At 48.7% G+C, this 21,147-nt stretch overlaps 1 protein-coding gene across 1 annotated transcript in view; it reads right to left on the bottom strand.

Annotated features, from left to right (window-relative positions):
- Positions 1 to 21,147, bottom strand: part of MAP1S (microtubule associated protein 1S) — a 417,220-nt gene that overhangs the window by 86,918 nt on the left and 309,155 nt on the right. Inside the window, exon 5 of the mRNA XM_069648622.1 lies at positions 4,074 to 7,572. Coding sequence (XP_069504723.1) covers positions 4,074 to 7,572 — 3,499 coding nt within the window. The remainder of the gene's footprint in view (positions 1 to 4,073; positions 7,573 to 21,147) is intronic.

Below are 21,147 nucleotides of genomic sequence, written 5' to 3'. Positions count from 1 at the left end.
AGCTATCCAAACATTTAAAGTGAAGCAGGGTTGTGCTCTTGCCTCATTTTTATTTAACTTTATTTTTGATCTAGGCCCTGCACTAATGAACTGCGTAGTTGATGCGCCTCGTATAGGATCTCAAAAGGTTGCCTACTTACTATACGCAGATGATTTGGTATTACTATCCTGCACTCCCATAGGCCTACAAAACATGTTAAACCAATTAGGTTCATATGCAACATCAAATAACCTTGTGATCAACACAGCCAAATCCCAAATTTTAGGGTGTAATAATAATTTTACAAAAACATATCTGGAGTGGTCCCTCCAAAATGGTGTACTAACTAAAGTTGCCAGATATAAGTATCTCGGAGTATATATTGAGCATAAGAAAACCCTAAGTACCATGACGGCTGAAATTAGGGTTAAACTTAGTTCTTTGATTTCACAATCTAAAATCATGTTAAGAAGATATGGGAAGTTCACTGTGAAACACATTGTGCTCTTTTATAAGGCCAAAGTAATTCCAATTCTGCTATATGGTTTCGAGGCTTTGGTACCTCAAAACCACAAATTCTGGGATAGCTTAGAAGCTAGATTTTGGAAAAAAGTTCTATCACTCTCCCCGGGTACACCACTGGCCATGCTGCGATATGAACTGGGTCTGGTCTCCTTATATGCCCATGTATTATGGAATCAGTGTGCGCTTCTACGGAAAATGCTGGATGGTTTAGGGAGGCCTACCTTTGTAAATTTACTAGCCCAAAATCTATTAACTGCAAAAGTTGGTATGTCAAGGAAGTGGAGAAGTCACACGCTCAATGCGGCTGCTGATGCCTCAGTATCGATTGAGCTTCTGTTGACTAATCCGGATCATGCCAAAAATAAAATTTATCAAGCAGACTGGATTTTCAACACGGAACTTTGCACAAAACTTAAAGACTTTAACCTCGAGGCTTTTGGCATCAAAAGGTATGGGGTAATAGCAGAGTATCTGCTGAAATTCCCGTCACATGCATGCCGACAGAAATATCTAAGAGTCAGATTCAATCAATATGAGACAAATGAGATCCTGTCTAGAAGAAAGGTAATATCGAAGGATCCGAATTTCTGTTGTCACTGTAAAGTTAATGGACAATCTGAAACATTACAACATCTCATCATTGAATGCCCCACATTACATGACATCAGAGTGAAATGCTTCGGTGGAAAGTTGTCGGTTCAGAGTGGCACCAGTTCTGTGCAAATATGGAATCGTCAGTTTTCTAATCCAAGAATGACTATACAACTTGCAATTGTGCAATTTCTTAATATAATTTTCCCCGGCTCCAATTCTGCATAAATTTATTCAAAGTGAATGGTGATTGTCAGTTCTAAGTAATTTCAAGGAGGGCTTTCACTTTCACTTTGTATTATTCTGTTTATTTTGTTTTATGTGGTTTTATTATGTGTACTTGTTTCATATTTGCCTATAATGGGGTGTAAATATTTGTTGTAAAGTATAAGATGTTTAAGAATGCTAAATGATAATGTGTATAAAAATTTGAAAAGTTGGTTTACCAGCTATAACAAATAAAAAATAAAGAAAATTAACCATGCGCACAGCCGGACCTCACTCCAACCGCCATCATGTGTAACTGCTCTCTTCTGCCATCCGGTGCATTATTACACTCCTCCTTTTCCCTCCACTAGCTGTGCACGTAGGCAGTGCCTATGTCTCAGTCTATTAGACACCCAGCATGATGTTTCTGACCAAACCCACGTTCAGTTCGTGGCTTAGGCTGGACCAGCCTATTACAGTACGGTTCTCACCAGGACACAGTAACCAATCACAAAGCCTCAGACTTCGAGACACGCAGCATGACCTTTCTGGTCATACCACCTACGGTTGGTGGTTATGGCCGGACCAGCCTATCCCAGAACTGTTCTCACCAGGACACAGTAACCAATCTGATAGCGGCTATTACATAAGCACATACCCCCTGGCAAACTGATCGAAAGATCGCCTTGAGCCAAGAGATTATCCAACGCGGCCGCGCCAGGCTCCACAGGTGAGCACACTTCTCAGCCCCCAACCTTGCGATAGCTTCCAATGCTATAACACCCCCCACTGTGGGGTAGGTCATACCGGGACACCACCGCTCATCCCACAGCAACACCCCTTCACACACCCAGCCGCTCCCAGGCACTACTACTAACTCACCCCTCTCTGGCATCAGTGCCACACCCTGGCCCTGGTGCGATCCGACCCTGCAAATTAACACTCACCCACCCTTCACCACAGTATCGAATTTACAGGCACCTATGCATACAGGATCCAATTTCCCAGAACCGTGCATATGAATATCCCCACCCCTCAGGACACTGCACACTCACCTACCCTGGCCACATCTCTCTGACCAATTAAAACGATGCAGGAGCGGATATCAGCACACCAGACACCCCAATTTTGACCCCATCAATCCCACACCCTCCGACGTCCTCCCCCAGAGAACAACAATTGCACCCACCAATGGGCCCCGTTTCTGTAAGCGATCACGGTTGCTCACCGCCAGTGAGCACCGCACTTCGGCCACCGTGGGCACCCATGAGCCTTGACAGGCCAGACCCGTAGTCACATACCACCCCCCCCCCCAATCAGATGACGGTACCACCAACTTGGCCCCATATGGTGCATCCCTCGACCCACAGGGTCGATCAATGTGCCCGACAGGTTCACATGCCTGGGCCAGTTCCTTTCTCACAGCCCCCAGACCACCGCCCCAGCACCTCATCGCACCGGGCCGCCCATCACTGCTCCATCCATGCCCATGAAAACACCACCACGGATCAGGCCCACGCAAGACACGTTCAGGTCAATGGCACCTGGACACATGCTGGGACCACACTTGTGGCGACACATACCTCTAGATGTGATTACTGGGCATGCACACGAGACCCTTTCCCCACCACCTCCAATTAACTCCCTTACTTTCTCCATTTCCAGCAGCTATCCAGCTTATTCTATGACCACCCAGTCCCGTACTACTCTGGTAAGAACTGTAACCTACCTTGTCCTTTTCACCTGCATCCCAAACCCTTGCCGACACCAACTAATTGATTTCCCCCCACCTCCCTCCTACTCCTTCACCCTTTGTGCAACTTCCTCTGTGTTAAATTATACTATGTTAATATACCTAATGTGTACAATTGGATATGTGTCGTCACCTCCCAACCACCGCAAGTCACTTATGGGTCCACCATACTTCTGAAATGTATGCAACATAATGCCTTCATATGAATAAACCAACAACTGGCAACACACACACACCTCCCCTTATCACAATCTTGATAAAGACCCCTGGTCGAAACACGTTTGTTTTTTTCACGGTATACAAATGTACAAATATTTGTTTGCAAGACCTCAGCAACATACTGCCTGTTAAGAACCATACACCAACAAAACGGAAACCGGATTGTTTCAAGCAGAGATTGCATGAAAATACACTCAGGCATCACCCTATCAAGTGACAGTCACATCCAGCACCACTACCACCAGGGATCCGACCACAACCACTTCTTTTTACACCAGGAAGAAGGTTAAACTAGTTTGGATAAGTCAAACCTAACACTAATCCGCCAGTGATCACTTGTATGGAGATTGTCTGCAATATTCTGGTGAGGTGTCCTAGAGCAATTACAGAAATTACTCACTTGATCTAGGCACATTCCACTACACCCTGCCAGAATGCAGGAGGAACACATAGGCGAGTTGGGTCCAGGGGAGAGGGTAGCTTTGTGGTTCTAGTGCAGAGCAACTACTAAAGCTCCACTCCTTGTCAACCTCTCTTATTGCAGAGCAAAAGTTAGTTGACTTTAAAATGTTGTTTAGTTTCAACCTCCCCCAGCAGCAAAGCATGGGTTCTTTAAGGGATCTTGGGCACTGCATAGTAAGGGAGTGGCTGGAAACCGTGGTTATTTATTGAGTGGTTCCAGACGTGGGGTTGAATATGAGACGTGCTTACCTATCATTGTCTGGCAGTGCAGCAGGTTTCACTGCCTCAAAGTGACATCAAGCACAGGAAAAAAATATATCTAGACCTGCTGTTTACCTGCGGAGGTGGGTCGCCCAGCCGGAAGAGAAGATTTAGCACTGGCTGCCTTGCCAGAATTCCTAGCATTAGACTGAGCCTTTGAGTCTGGAACGGCTGCAAGTCGATGAGTCTTCTCTGGTTGCTCATTTTTTCCACCAATCGACTGCCGGCGAGGCCGGTCACCAGTGTCTCGGAATGAAGTCTGCAGTACTTTGGTCTTACTGGCAACTGGCTGTTTAGAGTGGTCAATTTTAGGTAGAGGGGCAGATGAAGGTTTGACTGCCTTTTTCCCACCATCAGCTTTTAGACTTTTTGCCTGCTCTGTTCGTAGTGTCTCCGGGTCCACCATGCATATCCCAGGCTGTGGGGGCAAAGGGTGAGGATCTTTCATTGGTGCCGGAGGTGGGTCCTGTATTCTGCCAGAGGAAGACCTAGGCAGATTATCAGAGTCCTCATCTGATTCCAAGCCTGCATCAGCTGTGATGGATGGGCAGTCCTCTGTCCCGGGTGGGATATCTGAATCAGATATGGTGGGCAGAGAATCACTGACAGATGTTGGAGGAGTTCCATCTACTTGCCTTTTACTCCCAGGCGTCAGTATCCCCTTCCTTTGGTCCAGGGGTTTGGCCAACTCCTGGGAGAGGTCGCTGTCATTAGACTGATCCCGGGGACTTAAGTTTATAGAAGGAGAAATCTCAGACTTTGGGTGCTCAAACTCACAAGGCGATACTAAACAAAGGTCAACATCATGTGGAGAATTTGAGCGAGGTCCAGTCCTTCGAAGAGGACCATCCAGGTCATCACATACCCCATGTGCAGAGCTGTGGGCAGACCTGATGGGCAAGGTCATACCACTTTTGCTAACCAGGACCTCCTGTTCTAGTGTTACGCCATCCGAATGAGGCCCATTGCCATCTTCTAGAGAGGATTCGCTGACAGGTGGAAGAACCTGCTCAAAGGATACAGACAAAGACTCATCAACTTCAGTGGAGTGTGGTGACCCCACCTCTGCAGGGAGTGAGGGAGTTGTAATGGTTGGAGATATATCTGGCATGTCTTCTCTGAATGGGCTCAAAAGAAGACCTCCTGCATGCTTCCCCTGAGAAGATATAGAGCTGTCACGAGAAGACTTTGGACCACTGTATACTCCAGCACAATTGTCTAAAGTTTTATAAGAGTCTGCATTGAGATTGTCCTCGTGCAGCATACCAGTTGTGTTCACACCTTCACAATCTTCCATTGGCGACTGATAGAAAGGCGTTTGTCCAGCACTCACTAAGCCAGAGCTGGTTGGAGAAGCCATTTCCACAGTCTTCTCTTCAGAGCTCCCACACAAGTCTTCAATATCTTGGAAGTTATTCAATATTCCGAGTTTCAGGCTTTCCATTGGTCCAACCGTTGTTGGGGTCAGGTCAAAATTAACAATACGATCACTTCTAGGGGTCTTTGCTAAAGGAGATGGAGGACAGGGGGCGGTGTGTGGGCTGAGCTCCAAATGCCTAAATTTGTCTGGGCTTTCCATCTCTTCAATGCCATGGCCATTTTCAGCACAGTTGTGACTGTCCTGGGCAGTGAACGTATCCTCCACCTCCTTGTCCATCAACGCAGCTCTGCTGTTTTCTTGCAGAGAATAGTCAGACCCATTTTGTACAGCAGGGATTCCTTCATCTGTGCATTTCTCACTGGGCTTCTTAACAGACGCTGGCTGTATGCCTCCATCATCCTTCAGCATCTCCCATGCAGCAGTCACATCCTCTGGGGAAGATGTAACTGAGCCTGCACCCTCCCCTTCACGCTCTTGGCTGCTCAAGGGTGGCTGGACAGCATCAGCTTTCTTTTGAAGTTTTGACTTGGGTGTTCCAGCTCCTTTTGATGCAGGCACAGTTTCTTTTTTCAGGGAAGGATAGTCTTTCTGTGCACCAGCCTTTGCAGCTGGCACTTTGGGATCAGCAATGAAGGACTTTTTGAGGTCTTTACCAATTGCCTTAGCTCCTTTTTTGGAATCATCTTTAGGTTTCTCCATGGTTGCATCTTTTGCCTGTGGCTTAGGGTCTTTCCTCACATCAGACTTCAGATCTTTCTTGGCTTCCCGTTTGGAATCTGGACCATTTTCCTTTTTGAGGGACTTGTCTTCTTTTTTAACTTCTTTCTTCTCTTCCTTCTTAACTACTGGTTTCTCCTTAGACAACTTTGTACGGACCTCTTGCCTGGATTTCTCCAGCTGAGGATCTGGCTTAAGCTTGAAATCCTTCACCTTCTCACCCACTGCTGCATTATTAGCAGGTTCCTTCATACTACCGTTTGTTAGCACTTTTCCCCTTTCTTTGACCGGACCTTTTATGTCCTTCCTCTCCACTTTGGTTGTCTTCTCTTTAGTCACTGGAACACGGTTCTCAGTAAGGCTCAGTTTTGAAGCAGATTTGAGACTCTCCTTGCTGTCCGTTCTCTTGGGTTTCAGTGGTCGCTCCCCAGACCCGGGTCCCAAAGCATCCAAGTCTTGTTGAGTCACATCAGGATGCTTCAAAAATTCCAAGTGTTTCAGTTTTTCCAAACCCTCCAGAATCTTATTCTGAGGGGTGCACCCTGGGAACAAAACACGAACTATTTTCATAGTAGGGTTAGCTGGATGCCAGACAATGAGGGCACAGATCGAGGTCAGACACTGTATTGGAAGTTCTTGACCATCAGGGGGGGCATTGCCGGTCCACTGATGCATAAACAACTCTAGGTCCTTGCTCCCCTTCACTGGGTTTAAAATGTACATTTCAAGTCTACCAACGCCCATCTTTTGCAACAATATGACTGGCTCCACTGTAGCGCCTGGGGTTTTGTGAAGTGGGTCTGGCTTCATGCCCAATTTATCCAAGTAGTGTAAGGTCAGGCGCACTTCATCAAAACTTTTTAGGACTTCAGAGTTTTCTTCTAGGTTTTTCAGGTTTGCAGGGGCATTTAAGAACACAACCCCGAGATCGGGAGATATTAAATTCTTCATCCAATCTTCATTGCTCTGAGAACCTTGTGAAGGGTCTTCTTCAAGCTCAGCTATCTTCCTCTGAAGTAAACTATTAACACCAGGTAAACTGTCTGTACCTACATGGGTGACTAGGATAGAATCCAGCCGCTCCAAATGTCTCACAAACTTCCAAAACGATGGTTTGGGACTGGATCCCCCATTAATCAAAATGTTGAAGCCATTCACAGCAAAAAACGTAGAGTCTCCTCTCCCACCAGGAAAAATGTAGCAGCAGGGCTTGTACATCTTCAAAAAGCCCACATTGGTTGGGGGCTCAAGCAGCTCAAACAGAGACTGGGGCTCCAGCGATTCTGAGAGATACTCAGAGAATTCCTGTAGACCTTCCATTTCAGGCAAGACACAGGGTGGGTTGAACTTCAACTCGATGAAATCTTGGAGGTTGCGCTGGTGGAGACTGGAGTCCTTCCAGCCACCGAAGTCTGGGCAGACTACAGTCAAACTCACTTTGGCAGTGGGGTCAGCAGAGCTCAGCAATTCGCCAATCTACAAAACAAAAGAAAAAAGTAGAATTAGGAGTATATTGGATTCAAAAGAATCGACACCAAGTGAAGAATATCCATTGCAAACAAAAACAATGGAATGAGGAACTTCAAACTAGCCAAAACAGCTGCTTTTTTAAAAAGGGCATAAGACCTCCCACTACATGTCAGCTTTTTATGTACTAACAGTGCCAGGGCAGACCATAAACAATAGCAGGAAAAGAACTAGAAACAAAAAACATCAGATAAGTGACTGCAGGGATTCAATCAAGTCTTTTAGGAACATTCTGTAAGCGAAACAGAGCTGCAGAAAGTATTTTCTGGACAATGACCCAGGAAACAAATTGTAAACGCATATGTACCACAAGACAACCATTTGTAAGCCTTTCCAAACAAGTGATGTAGGAGACTGCCATTTGTTGAACGTTGCATTACAACGGACCATTTAGCCAGGTGAAACAATCCTCCCTCAGCCCTCAAAACTTGTAATCTAGCACTACATAAATCCATTGGCCCTCTGATCACAAGCTACTACTTGACGTTGGGAATCCTTTAGCTTTCATAAAGGTGTCCAAAACTAGTTTGGGCCAGCTGTTCTCTAGTTAATGTAAACATTAGGAAAGTCAAGTGATGCCCCTCCACCCCCATTCAGTTTACATGCAGAATGCCTAGAAACAGTCACCTATGAGGGTTAGGCCCAGCTTTCTAAAAACCATAGGACTGTCTAGATACTGTAAGCGTAGGGTGTGGCCGAGACTTGCTCTAAGATGCTGCACTTGCATAGCAGCGGCAGAAAACGAGACCGCCCAAGTGACAGTGCCGCAGAAACGTAGAGAAAGAAAGCAGACCATGAGTGCTGTCTGGGAGCGGAGTTGGCATAGTAAGAGCACCATGGCAGGCACCCCTGCTCAGACTTGAGGAAGTGGGAGGATGAGCCCGTAGTTGAACAAGCTTTGATCATTAACTGACCAGATCTGCCCTAAGAGCAGGAATGTCATACGCAGCGCGTCAGGCCACATTACTGGAGGCCCCTGGAAACAAAGAAGGTACAGAAATACCGCCCAGCCACCATTACCTTATTTCACAATCCAGCCAAACCTAAACAAGAGTGACAAAGCAAAGCGTGGCTTTGAAAATATGGAGGGTAAGATATTCCAGTAAAGCCCTCAACAGGACCAAAACATCTTACCCCTCTACATCTGCAAAGCCAAACCAATTTGAGTTTTCACAATTCATAATACATTTCCTTTGGAGACTTCACAATGCTCCCACTACACAAGGTCTGCTATATTGCAGACTTCTCCATTTACTCTCGGGCCTTATGCTTAAATTTGATGAGCATGCATCATTCATGGTCAGAAAATCGGCGAAGCATAATTTTCCTACCCATTAACCCCTGCTATTTAACAGGGAAACTGTCCCTTAATCCTGCAAATCATGCTGTTTTCGCAGAACGAATACAAAGGGTTGCATGGAGAAATTATAAGTTACTCACTGTAGTGACTAACGTACTCTTTAGTCCCCTTTCCTCCATACTGCATGGGCGTCCCTTCCTAGGGACAGGAGGCAGAACCTTTCACCAGAAAAACCCTTCTTCCCCTTTAAATTTAGAGGTGTGCAGGGCTGCGACCCTGGGTCCATGCGCTGCCCTGACTCCGCCCTCCAGCACCACACCTCAATCCCCATAGACACGTTGACAATGGATTAACCATGCCTAATGACACTAGATTGTGGGACGTATGGAAGAAAGGGGACTCAGGACTAAAAGTATGTTAGTCACGACGGTAACCAACTTAAAATTACTCTTACGTCCTGTCCTTTCCTCCATACTGCATGGGATATTACAACTGAGTGTAGCCCCAGGGTGGAGAGGAGACCCTCTTTAAGCAAACAGGTTTCTAAGAACCGCCTGTCCAAAAGACGCACCTGACCTAGAGTTGGCGTCCAAACAGTAATGCTTGCAGAAAGCAAAGGGGTGGCTCAGGTTGCCGCCCAGCTTATGACCTGTCGGGGGACATGCCGCTGGAAGGTGATGGCCATTGCCTTGGCTCTGACCAAGTGGGCGTGCATGTTGGCCGGTAGGGGCTTATGCGATCCCTTGTATGCTTTGCTGATGGCCTTGACCATTCAACGTGCTATAGAGGCCTTGGATGCCCGATAGCCCGGTCTTGATCCGCCAAAGGTGACAAACGGTGCGTCCAAGCCCAATTTCAGATCTGAGCCTCGTCCTTGGGCTCAGCAAAAAACTTAGGCAGCACTATCCGTTAGTTGAGATGGAAAGCGGAAGGCACATTAGGTAGGAATGCTGGGTGTGCGCGCAGGACTACTTTATCCTTGTGAAAAGTAGTATAGGGCTCGGACACGACCAGCACCTGAATTTTGCTGACTCTGCAAGCCGAAGTGAGGCCGACTAGCAAGGCCGTGGTGACCCGCCAGATGTCCGTGAACGCCACTGGCTCAAATGGTTTGTGTGCCAGGGCAACCAAGAGTATGTTGAGGTCCCAAACAGGATGTGGCCTCTTGATGGGCGGGTAGAGTCTGGCGAGGCCCAACAAATGCTTCTCAGCTATTGAGCTGGAAGGGAAGAGGAGAATACCTCTTCCTCTGAGCTTCTGTAGGCCTCTATGGCTATCAAATAAGTGCGGCAGGTGTCCACCTGCACTCCAGAGTGGGCGAGATGCGCCAAGAAAGAGCATGTTGGCCAACATACATGCAAGGGGTTTGATATCCTTAGAGTCTGACCAGTGACAGAACTTGGTCCACTTGCTCTTATACTGGACCCTGGTAGCCCTGCTTCTTGCGCCCTGTATGATCTCTAGATTAGCCTGGGAAAGGCTGAAGTGCCCTAGCGTGACTTGCTCAAGAACCATGCTGCAAGGGCTAGTTTGTGGCATGCGGTGGATGACCCTGCCCCCCTGCTGCGCCAGATGATGTGCTGGGGCCGTCAGAAGGTGAATGGGTGGTCCAAGAACCATGGCCTGGCTGGCCACCATGGAGCTGTCAGAATGACACTGAGGTGGCGAGACGCCTTGATCTTGCACATCACCCTGTGGATCAGCGGTGTGGGCGGGAAGGCGTATGCTGTCATGCCAGTCCACTGAATCTGAAATGCATTGCCCAGGGAGCCAGGGCTTTGTCACTGCCAGGATGCAAACGGTCGGCAATTCTTGTTGTCCCAGGAGGCAAAGATATCCACCTGGGGTGTCCCCAGCTGCAGAAGATCTCCTTCAGCACAAGGTTGTTCAGTTGCCACTCAATTGTCTGCTCCTAGTCTGCTGAGCCTGTCCGCCTCCAGGTTGGATTCCCCCGGAAGGTGGACGGCCACGAGGTAGATGTTCTCCAGAGCCCATTCCCACATGCTCACTGCCAGTCTGCACAGTGGAGAAGCTCTGGTACCTCCCTGCTGGTTGACACAGACAACTCAACCCGCATGTTCTGTCTGAATGAGGACGACCTTGTCCCCAATAACTGGAAGGAAGGTCGCTAGCCAGATGGCCTTTAGTTCCAGCCAATAGATGCGTTACAACTGCCCGGTCTAGTTGCCATGGACACAGTGGTTGTCCAGGGTGCCGCCCCGCCCCCCCCAATGCCTCGAGTGAGAAGTCCGTAGTGATGGTGATCTGTGGGGTGAGTTGCCGGCGGGGCTTGCCCGGCCGCAGGTTGCAGTCCCTGGACCACCATGTAAAGTCCGGGTGAAGAGATGGAACAATGTTGATAATCTCTGCCTGAGAGCCCTGCTCCTGGTTCCATGATGCTGCGAAAATGCAGCTGTATCCTCCTCATCCTGAGTCTCATGTGGGGTACGGCCAATAGGATCGCTGCCATGAGACCAAGTAGGTGTCGGTACCACCTCTCGGCTGAGGAAGTGCGCAGTGGCCCTCCTGATGGCCATGATCTTGTCCTCCGAAGGAAAAACCTCAGAGCACGTGTCCCAGATGAGCCCCAAGAAAATCAGCATCTGCATAGGCTGCAGCTACGACTTCTTGAGATTGAGCGAAAAGCCAGATCATGTAGTGTGTTCGTAAGAGCGTCGGAAGTGTGGTGCACTGCTTCCTGAGATGTAGCCCTGATAAGCCAGTCGTCTAGGTACGGTTAAAAGTGGTGGCCCTGAGGAGGGCCGCCACTGTATTCATCAGTCTGGTAAAGACCCTGTGGCCGAGTTGAGGCCAAAGGGAAGCATCTTGTACTGGAAATGGTAGCCCATAATTATGAAATCGTAGAAAAGAACGATGAGGCTGCCAAATCGGGACATGTAAGTACGCGTCTTTCAGATCCAGGGAACACATCCATTCTCCCTTCCACAATGTCTCCGCTACGAGCGCTGGCGTAACCATCTTGAATTAGAGGTAGGGTGAGGTTGAGGGCGGAAAGGTCCAGCACAACTCTCAGACCCGCCTGGTTCTTTTTCTGAATGGCAAATATGGAGCAGAAGCCCAAGCTTCGCTGGGACTTCCTTCACTGCCTGGCTCTCGAAGAGCACCCGGATCTCCGCCAAAAGAGTTGTGGTCCCAACCTGTGAGAGGGGAAGAGAGGGAAAGGCAGGGATAGGTAGGCGGTACCCCGTGGACATTACGTAGAGGACACGCGGTGCGCAACATGTGCATGGAGAGCAAGCCTGCCCCTCACTGGACACACTTGGACCAATAGGGGTGTGTCATGCCTTCTTTCCCTCTGAGGCTGTTGCGGAGGAGGGGGACTGGGAAAAGCCATTACTCCTACCCCCACACCCCTTTTTGTTGCTTGCGCAGAAGTTGCGTCGGCGAACGTCCGGCTGCCCGGACCTCCGCTCTTGAAACCCGTGGAACCCACTGTATGTACACCCCTTGTTCGAGCGCTGCTGTGACTGGGTGTACGTTTTGGGTGTGGTCTTTGTAAGGATGGATAAAGACTTCGCCGTTTGTGAGCCGTTTCTTTTCAACTAGCTCCTTGTCCATGGTGGAGTGAAAGGTCACCCCCTTTGTACAGCAGGTCCAAAATGCTTTCCTGGGCATCCGGGCTGTACTTAGTAGCACAGAGCCAGATTGTTCTTCTCAGGTCCGTAGCAATGCAAATGACCCGGCCAGAGGCGTCAATGTTGGCCATGGTGGACTCTTGTGCCACCATTTTGGCCTCTGCCCATCCAGCCTTGAATCGAGATTGGCTCCCTTTCCCGGAAGCTCTGGGAGGAAGTCCGCAATTTCCTGCCAAAGCCTCTGGTTAACTGCTGCCAGCATGGCATCTGCATTGGCTTGACGAAGATGCAGTGAAGTGTTGGAATAAAGCTTCTTCCCGTACACCTCCAAGATCTTCTCCTCCTTGCCTAGCAGTACCTCTGACGAGGAGGCCGAGGATGACAGGCTTGGAGTAGAGTGATGCTGCAGCAATCACAGAAGTGTGTCGCGAGGATGGGCCGACAGCAACAGTGTATCCCCCTCCATTTGCCTGTACTTGGCATCCAGGCGTCGAATGACCAGCTGGACACAGTGGGGCTTGAGCCACCCCATTTTGGCCAGGGCGACAACATCCTTCTGAATCGGGATCTCCGTTATAGCTGCACGGCACAGCGCAAGGACCTCGGCGAGCACCCCTTCTGCTGGTTGCTCAACTTCAGGTTGAGGAAGGCCCAAGTACTCTTCCAGCCCTGCAAGACGTTTGTAGAAGGCCTTGGCTGACAACTGTCGGGGTCCTCGTCCATGTCCACATGGTGGTCCGGAGAGTCCGGTGCTGGGAGCCGAAGGCTGGGGTGTTGAGATTGGAGGGTGCAGCAGAGCCTGATATGGAACTGCCTGCACTCTGGGTTGGGGGGCCGGAGTGGGCAGCTGCACTGGGACCTGCGGTGCCGGAGCCATTGGCAGGAGCACGTCCACGATGGCATCCCTGAGGATGACCCCAATCTGAGGAGAGGTCATGAGCCAGAGGAACCTTTCCTCGCAGGCCGGACGGGTGGTAGGTGATATTGACGGGGTAGCGGGCGGCTACTCGAGCCGTTGCATGCCCTGCCCATACGGACGCATACGGAACCTGCCTTGTGCAAATGAAGGATAAGCTGTAGGTCACATACCTGGTTGATCCCAGTGCACCTCGTCACTCGTTCCTCCACCTGCTCCCTTCCTTGGTGCGGTATCGGACGGGTGCCCATACTGTCTGGCATGGCGGCCATCTTGTCGAGCTGCCTTCCGCGTGCCTGCGTTGCGTTGCTTGGCTCACTGGGCCCAGCCTCGTCCAGGACTTGAGGGTGGATCATGAAACGTACCCTGCACTTCGGATCGATACCTGATAGGAGTTTCGTTCTCGGTGGAGTTGCCGGTAGTGCCGCGTATAGGCGCCCCCTCAGACATGTTGCTGGTACTGGAGCGTGGCCCCTCGTGTGAAGACCCAGTAAAAACCTTCTGGTCCCTCAGCACCGTCAATGGGAGGATCAACTGACCCCCTTGGCCATTAGCTGGATTAGCCTTGTTACTCGTGCTGGTATGAGGACCCGAGAGGTTCCTCCCATGCAGGCGAGTCCTTGGAAAGGAGTCTGCCTTGCAGGGTGCGCCCGGAAAAGAATAGATTTACCTTGGGCAATGGAACGATTGTATGACAAAGTCTTTCAGGTCCTCTGGATGCGACCTCCTGAAGAGTGCCCTCCACCTGGCTAGTCTGTTCTTCACAGACCTCGAAGAAGGTGCGTCGCACACGGTACAAGCTTGCCAGCCATGGTCGGGGCCAAGGCAACGGAGGCAGAGGGCATGGGGGTCGGAAGTCAGAGTCCTTTGCAGGGTGGACACCTGCTAAACCCTATTCAAGTAGACATGCGGTGGGGAGGAGCGTGACGCCTGAGGACCGAGTAACTGAATCAGGGTCGGACTGGTGCTTATGGTCGTTCGGCCGCTGGCCGAACAACCTTGAGGACCTGAGGGGCTGGTTTTCCTCAAGACCCCCCATGGCTGTTTTTTTGCCAGTGTTTTAAAAAAGGTTTTAATTGTTTCTGCCATGAACGGGCCGGGGCTGGGCTGGCCCTGGGCACTGCATTCATCAAAGCATTACCTTGCTTTGATGATTGCATGCAAATGATTCATGGGGCTGCCACTGGGCTGCTGTGCTGTGCTTGCGGCGAGGCCTCGTCGCCTGCCGAATCATTAGGTCTGTGCACCAAATGCAATGCAATCCTAAAGTCACAGGGGCCATGAGAGGAGTGAAGCATACACCCCTCGGCCAGGCACCGTGCTGCTGTGGCGTGCACTGTGCAAACAGAAAGACAAGACCGCTGCGGGCCAAAGTGTTTACACTGACCATCGCCAAGGGAAAGACAGGCAGACAGGTTAATGCGCCTACTGCAGAGTACACAACAAGGAGATCACGAATCACACCTGGACTTGGGGTTCCTCCCTGCTGAGATCGGAAATTAAGTACAGCCGAGTTGGTAATTCCATTTACTGTATATCAGAACAAGGGAATTCAGTCTGTCGGGTGAATTATTCACCATTTTTATTTTGTATGTTTGCCCATTTGTTTGAATTATTTTCAAACTTCTGTACTTTTTGTTCTAGAAAACTAGTCTAAACTATGTGCCACGTTTCCAGGCCTGTGTGGGCAGCAAATCATGTGGCAACAAGCTAGCATCTTCCATGTGCTCTCACAGGTTGGGAGAGGTGGGGGGGTGAGATCGTATTTAAAATCCTGATACTTTGATAGAATGAAGTTCTTGAGAGATTTTAAAATATATTGCCTGAATTCTTACTTCTTCGAGTATGATGAAAGGAGTACCACTGAGGTTTATGGAGGGCAGAGCGATAGATGGGGGTCACTCAAGGCGCCGTTACTCAGTGGTATGCCACTTCCTGACATAAGGAAATTCTCACGAGAAGCATCTAGTGAACATGGAATAGATACCATATCAAAACTGACTTTATTTGGGATGAAAATATCAAATGTTTCCCTAGTTAATAGTAAAGGATATTTATACCGTGCACTATCACCACTGGAGTGGTTCCCTGGCGCTCTGGCACTCTGAAAAAGGGAGAAGGGGGGTTAGTGGGAATAAGCTGGAAAATTGAAATAGCAGTGATGTGCTGTTGCCAGCCTCAGCCCGGTGGGTCTGTTGGCTGGGCTTGGGGCGTTTTACGGTCGGTAGTCGCTGTGTGCTGTTGTGCAAGTCTATGTGTGGTTTGTTTTGTTGTTGTAGTGAAGTTTGTGCGGCTTGCTGTGTTTAGGCTTGTGGTTGTGTTTGAGAGGTGTATGCAGAGGGCTGAAGTTGTTAGTGGATTGGTTAGTTGGCATTGCTGTCTTTGCAATTGTGTTTAGGTGCGATGCTTGCCATCATTCTCTATTCCATTCACTATTCCATCCAAGTGTGGCACTTGTCATCACACAGTTTCATTTAGGTGTAGCACATGCTAACATTAATAATCCTGTCTGGATGTGACAGAAGCTAAAATTAAGGATGACATCTAAGTGTGACAACATTCATATTTCTATCTAGATGCGACGAGGGCTAAAAAAGAAAAAAAAATACATCTGGGGTGGGGCCTGCTGGGAGCCACATGTAGACTACACCGTGTCACCTTAATAAAATGAGTGGCAGACGTGTAATCATCATCAACCGTAGGCACGCTCCCTGGTAATATCTGCCAGGATAGTCATGGCTCATGAGCCCTACAGTTCCACCTGCAAGGACCACAAACATCAATAAAGGTGCGCCTGACGTCCGGAGTTCAGTCCGCAGGATCGTAGCCGTGTGGCTGGCCTGGGGGCAACTGCCGGGTATCAGGGGCCTGGGCCGGCGTGTCTAGCTGGTGCCAGGCACTGCAGTCAGGCTGCCTGAGCCAGGGAGCACCGAGCAGAGTCTTGGTACTTGTAGCACACTTGTCAATTGTCTCGACTCAAGATAATTGACGAAAGTGCCATCTTCTCCTTTGCTATATCTCAGATCCACCATTTGTTATAAACACAGGACGGGGCGGGCAGACGGGCTGACTGTTGGGCTGGGCTGAAAGTACTTCTCCATTAAGTTATTAAACTTTGCAGGAAGTAACAAATTTGTTGCACTTGCATGAAAAGTTGAAAGCAACTTGTGCCTGATCCGGACCCTGGGGCTCGGGCCGCCAGGGAAGGGAAAGAAGAACAGTCAAGAACCCATGGAAATGAGGAGCAGCGCCCCGCACACAAGACTCCATGGCGCCTGGAACGGGTCATTCAATTCTGTGACTTGTGAGTGCGTCACCACGTGGGATACCTTGGTGCCGCCCGCGCTGCTGCGCATGATTCTGCACAAGTTACACAGACACAGACTGACGCACTCACTGAGGGCAGCAGCCAGCGACTAGTGGCAGGCAGTTTTGTGCACGGAGTGGAGGTGCAGCCAGCAGCCCAGGGATCAGATAATCTATTCCATTTCCGGAACAGGGTCCAGGTAGGACCAGCACCACCCCCCACCTGCCACCACGACCACCACAAGTACATTGACTTGCACCAGTTGCCACTGTTTTATGCCTGGACTCCCTGCCCAGTCATTTATTTTTGACTGTTCCACGCCATTGCCAAGAGTCGCTGCCCAATTTTCTCATTCCCGGCTCCTCTGGCTGGTGTCTCGTCTTATTTCAGTTCTCTCTCGCTCTCTCTCTCTCTCTCCCCATCAGTCTTGTCTCAGGATCCCATAGTGGGACTCCTATGTTATTGGTATGGTGCTCTCCTCTATCACATCAGAGTTATTCGAGCAGTCTTATGACATTTCTGTGCTCCGCTGCCTTTGTGCCATTTTTAGTATCCACTGCCCTTGTATTGTTTTTTTAGTGCCCTAAGTCCCTGCCTGGTTTTATGTATAGGGTCTCCTGCCTCTTTCCTGTACCTTTTCGGCCTTCCTTGTCTTATCATGGTTGTGTCCTACCTCCCACATTTCATGTCGTTTGTATATGATTCTTTATTGCTACCTTACATCATTTCAAGGTTCTGCTGCCCCCTCCTCCCCCAGTACAATTTCACGTTTCAAAAGCATATTATTTCTGGGGTCTTTCTACCCTGTGCTATTTTCTTGGATCCCTTGCCAATTGTCATTACTAGTAATCTTCACCCACTTTTTAACGTCATTTTGGAATCCTCTGCCTTTTCCTAATGACAGATTAGGCTTCTGTACTCATCGCCTGCCATTTATTTTTCAGGGTCCTCAGTACTGCTCTTCAGTTATTTTATGAGGCTGCTACACAGTCTTATTTAATATCCAGGGTGTTCCGTCCCTAGTTCTACTCTACCTTCTGTACCATATTTCTGGATTCACTTTCTTTCCTTACTAGGGTCCACTCACTGCCTTGTACAGGCGCTCGTCTCGACTCTACCTACCCCCTTGGTCTTCTACATATAAAAGATCCTCGACAATCTTCATCCCGGTCTTGCATAATTTCAGGGCCTTCGCCTCCCAGAGTATTTCTGGGTTTCTGTCCCATCTTATGTGGTTTTGAAAAGCCACCCCCCTTTTCTGTCTAATGCCATTTTGTATTCACCGCTCCAATGCTGCCTCCTTTCAAAGATCTGTCCCATGACAGGTCATGTGTATAGTCCCCGGGTCTTCAATTTCAACATTTCTATGCTTTTCTGTCCCTTGCTTATGTCACATTGGGTTCCGACTGCCTCCCAGCCTCCGGTTAGATATTCTTATTTCTGTTACATATTTTTTACAATTTGCCGACTCGTTCCTGTGTAAGATTTAAAATCATTCGACTGTCGAACGTCAGCTTTAGGGATGCAAGCCTTTGCTTTTGTATTGCATTACTCTATTAAGCGCTTTAACCAAATCGCTGTGACAACAGGTTAAACAGACGTTACAAAATTGAACTATAATAACGCACTATGGGGAAGAGAAGAGGTTCAAGGGGAGCAGAGAGTCGGGGGAAGGGCTGGAGTGGAAAAGCTTTGAGGCGGGTACCAGATGCCAAATTACCTCGCCTGTCACGAGGAGAGACTGGTCATATTGTTAAAATTTAATAAACTGCAAGTATTGGCTAACAGGGGAGCGTGGCTGGGCGTTCCGCTGCAAAAATCATACATGTAGGATTTGTCTTGACCAACTATTAAGCATGTCTTAACGGTATGCTCCCGGCTGCATATATAGGATATATGTGCAGTAGTAAACACGTGGGGCAAATGCCGAATACGAAGGGAGAGCTTTTACTTGAGATGTGTTTCGGGGTTCAGCCTTGGCATGACCTCGGCAGTGCTTCAAGTTTGGAAATGTGCTGTTCCAGGTTCTCTATAAATTAAAGGGGCTTTCTCCAGTGGTAGAATGTAACGTGCTGGGCTCCGGGCTCCCCCCTCTGTTAGTGTGGCGTCTGTTCCTTGTTTAACTGACGTTATTGTAAATTCTTGCCTTGGAAGCGATCTGTCTTTTTTGCATTTATTGATTGGTAAAATGTTTTATTTTAGTGGAATTGTATTCGACAGTATTTTCAGTTTGCATGTATGATTCTGTTGTCTATTGTGTGAAACGTTAAATAACGAAAACACACAAAAAATGAGTGGGCCTTAGGTCAACTGTATAGTACCAGGGAGGATATGTGGTCAAGTGCCAAGTGGAAGAAGCTATGTGGTCAAGTGCCGATGTTGCAGACTCATCACAAATGCTGGTTTCACCACTTAAAAAGCGTGTGATCCTGGGCAAATGTGTTCTGCATATTAAGCGTTAAAACACTTGTGTAAAACATGCCATTGTTTTTCACTTACCGGGCTACAACATATTTTTATGTTACAGCTCTTTAAACGATGGCACTTCTGTCATTTATAAAATAATTTATTCCAAGAGTTACTCGCGATTCTTTGGCCAGTTCGTCTCCTAGAGCCGCCTCTGCACTACCCCTGCTAAAAGCTGCACCTCTCTACCTGCTGGGGTCGCTGTTGCTCTATTAATCTCTAGCTATCCGCGATTCCTGCCTGCCCAGAGGTGTAACTGCCCCAGACTGGGATGGTCGCCTCTGAGCCGGAACCTGTGGGGGTGTGAGATGCGATCACTCCTTCATACCCCAATTAACCGAAGCGGTGACTGAGCGTGCTCCATACCAGATAGTGGGAATAGAGGAATTCAAGATGGAGCTCCTCTCTCTCTCAGCAGTCCTCTCCCTCTCAAACACCTCCATCTCACGGTCACTCACGGGCGGCTACACGTTAATGGACAGATCAGTGCTCGCCTCGCGCACAGTCTCATTATCCGGGACCAAATAAAACACATCATTTGCCTCGACAGGTAAAGTTGTTTCGCTTGCTATTCCATCTCCCACCGCATTTAATGCCTTTTAAAGCACAACACAGTCAAGGCTCTGGACTATCGTGCGTTCCTGATGTCAAACTCTTAATACTATGCATTGTGGGAGTCGTAGTTCTCAACACTGAACCAGCATGTGTACCGGCGCACAAGACAAAGGCAAGATGCAAATCGCCAGGCTCACTCTCCCAGCCCTCTGACCGAGGACTCGTGGGGTAGCTCGCAGAGTCCTGCTTTTGTTTTGCATTCTGGCATTTGTAGTTCTGCAAAGGAAAAGCAAGAATAGACAGAGTGCAAAATAGTGTATTTTTGTTGTTTTTTCTCCTCCCTAAGCCAACTCACCTTGTGTAACTTAGGCGCTTTACAGAAACAAAAATAAAGAAGAAATCTAGGCATAACCTCTCCCTAAACCTCATTCCGGTTTCCTTACTCCCCCCGCCCCCCTTCCTATCCAACCATCCTCACCCTAACCCCGCTTTCTTGATGGGTTTGCAGAGCCCTGTATAAGCATCGACTTGCAGCAGGTCCCAAAACTTCAGAGCTGTGGACCCGGTCGCAAACTGTATGCAAAGGTATGTTATTTTATGAGTTGTGTTGTAATGCAACAGACATGAACCCTCCATAATTAGCATTTTCTGTAAAGTTGTTAATTGACGCGATACACGGATAATGGTTTGAGGGCTATATTTTTTAGGTGAGAGGTGGGCCACTTTTGGGTGTCCGGGCCTATCTCTTGTCTCAGTCCAACCCTGATCTCAATGATGAAAGACAGAAGTATCCGCGTGTGGCATTACATGGCCAAAGCTAAACCCAGGAGCACTGGTGAATTCGGCCCGTTCCCGTCGATGCTGAATAGGTGACTGGGGTGTGGCGCCAGAGGGCAGAGTCAGGGCGCACATGCTCCCAGGGCCACACCCCTGCACGCCTCTAAATTTAAAGGGGAACAATGTTTTTCTGGTGAAAATGGTTCCGTCTCCCGTCCCTAGGAAGGGACACCTATGCATTATGGAAGAAAGTGGACAGGACGTAAGAGTATTGAGTAAATGGAAAATGCGGTGAGAACCGCCAACAACCCTAACATTTCAGAACAGTGCTTTAACTAACAATTCCTTTAGCACACCTTTTTCAGTACCATACAAGGACAAATCTCAAACTGGTTTTGCTAGTGTGGCATACTCTTCACCCCCCTCTACTCAAGCAGCTTTGTAAACCTTCATGAAAACAATTAAACCAAGGGTGCACACACGTTATTTTCAGAGGGCCTTCCAGAGTGGGAATGACTAAGGACCAGCCCCATTTCCCCCTCAAAAACAGTGACAACCCTCCCTTCCCCCAAAATGTCGAGGCATACATCTTAAAGTTTAAAATGGA

Source organism: Ambystoma mexicanum, chromosome 1p, assembly GCF_040938575.1.
Source record: "Ambystoma mexicanum isolate Mex_15411 chromosome 1p, UKY_AmexF1_1, whole genome shotgun sequence".
NCBI classification, from domain to species: Eukaryota; Metazoa; Chordata; class Amphibia; order Caudata; family Ambystomatidae; genus Ambystoma; species Ambystoma mexicanum.
Note: the sequence above shows the minus strand (reverse complement) of the source record. Positions and strands in the feature narration are given on the sequence as shown.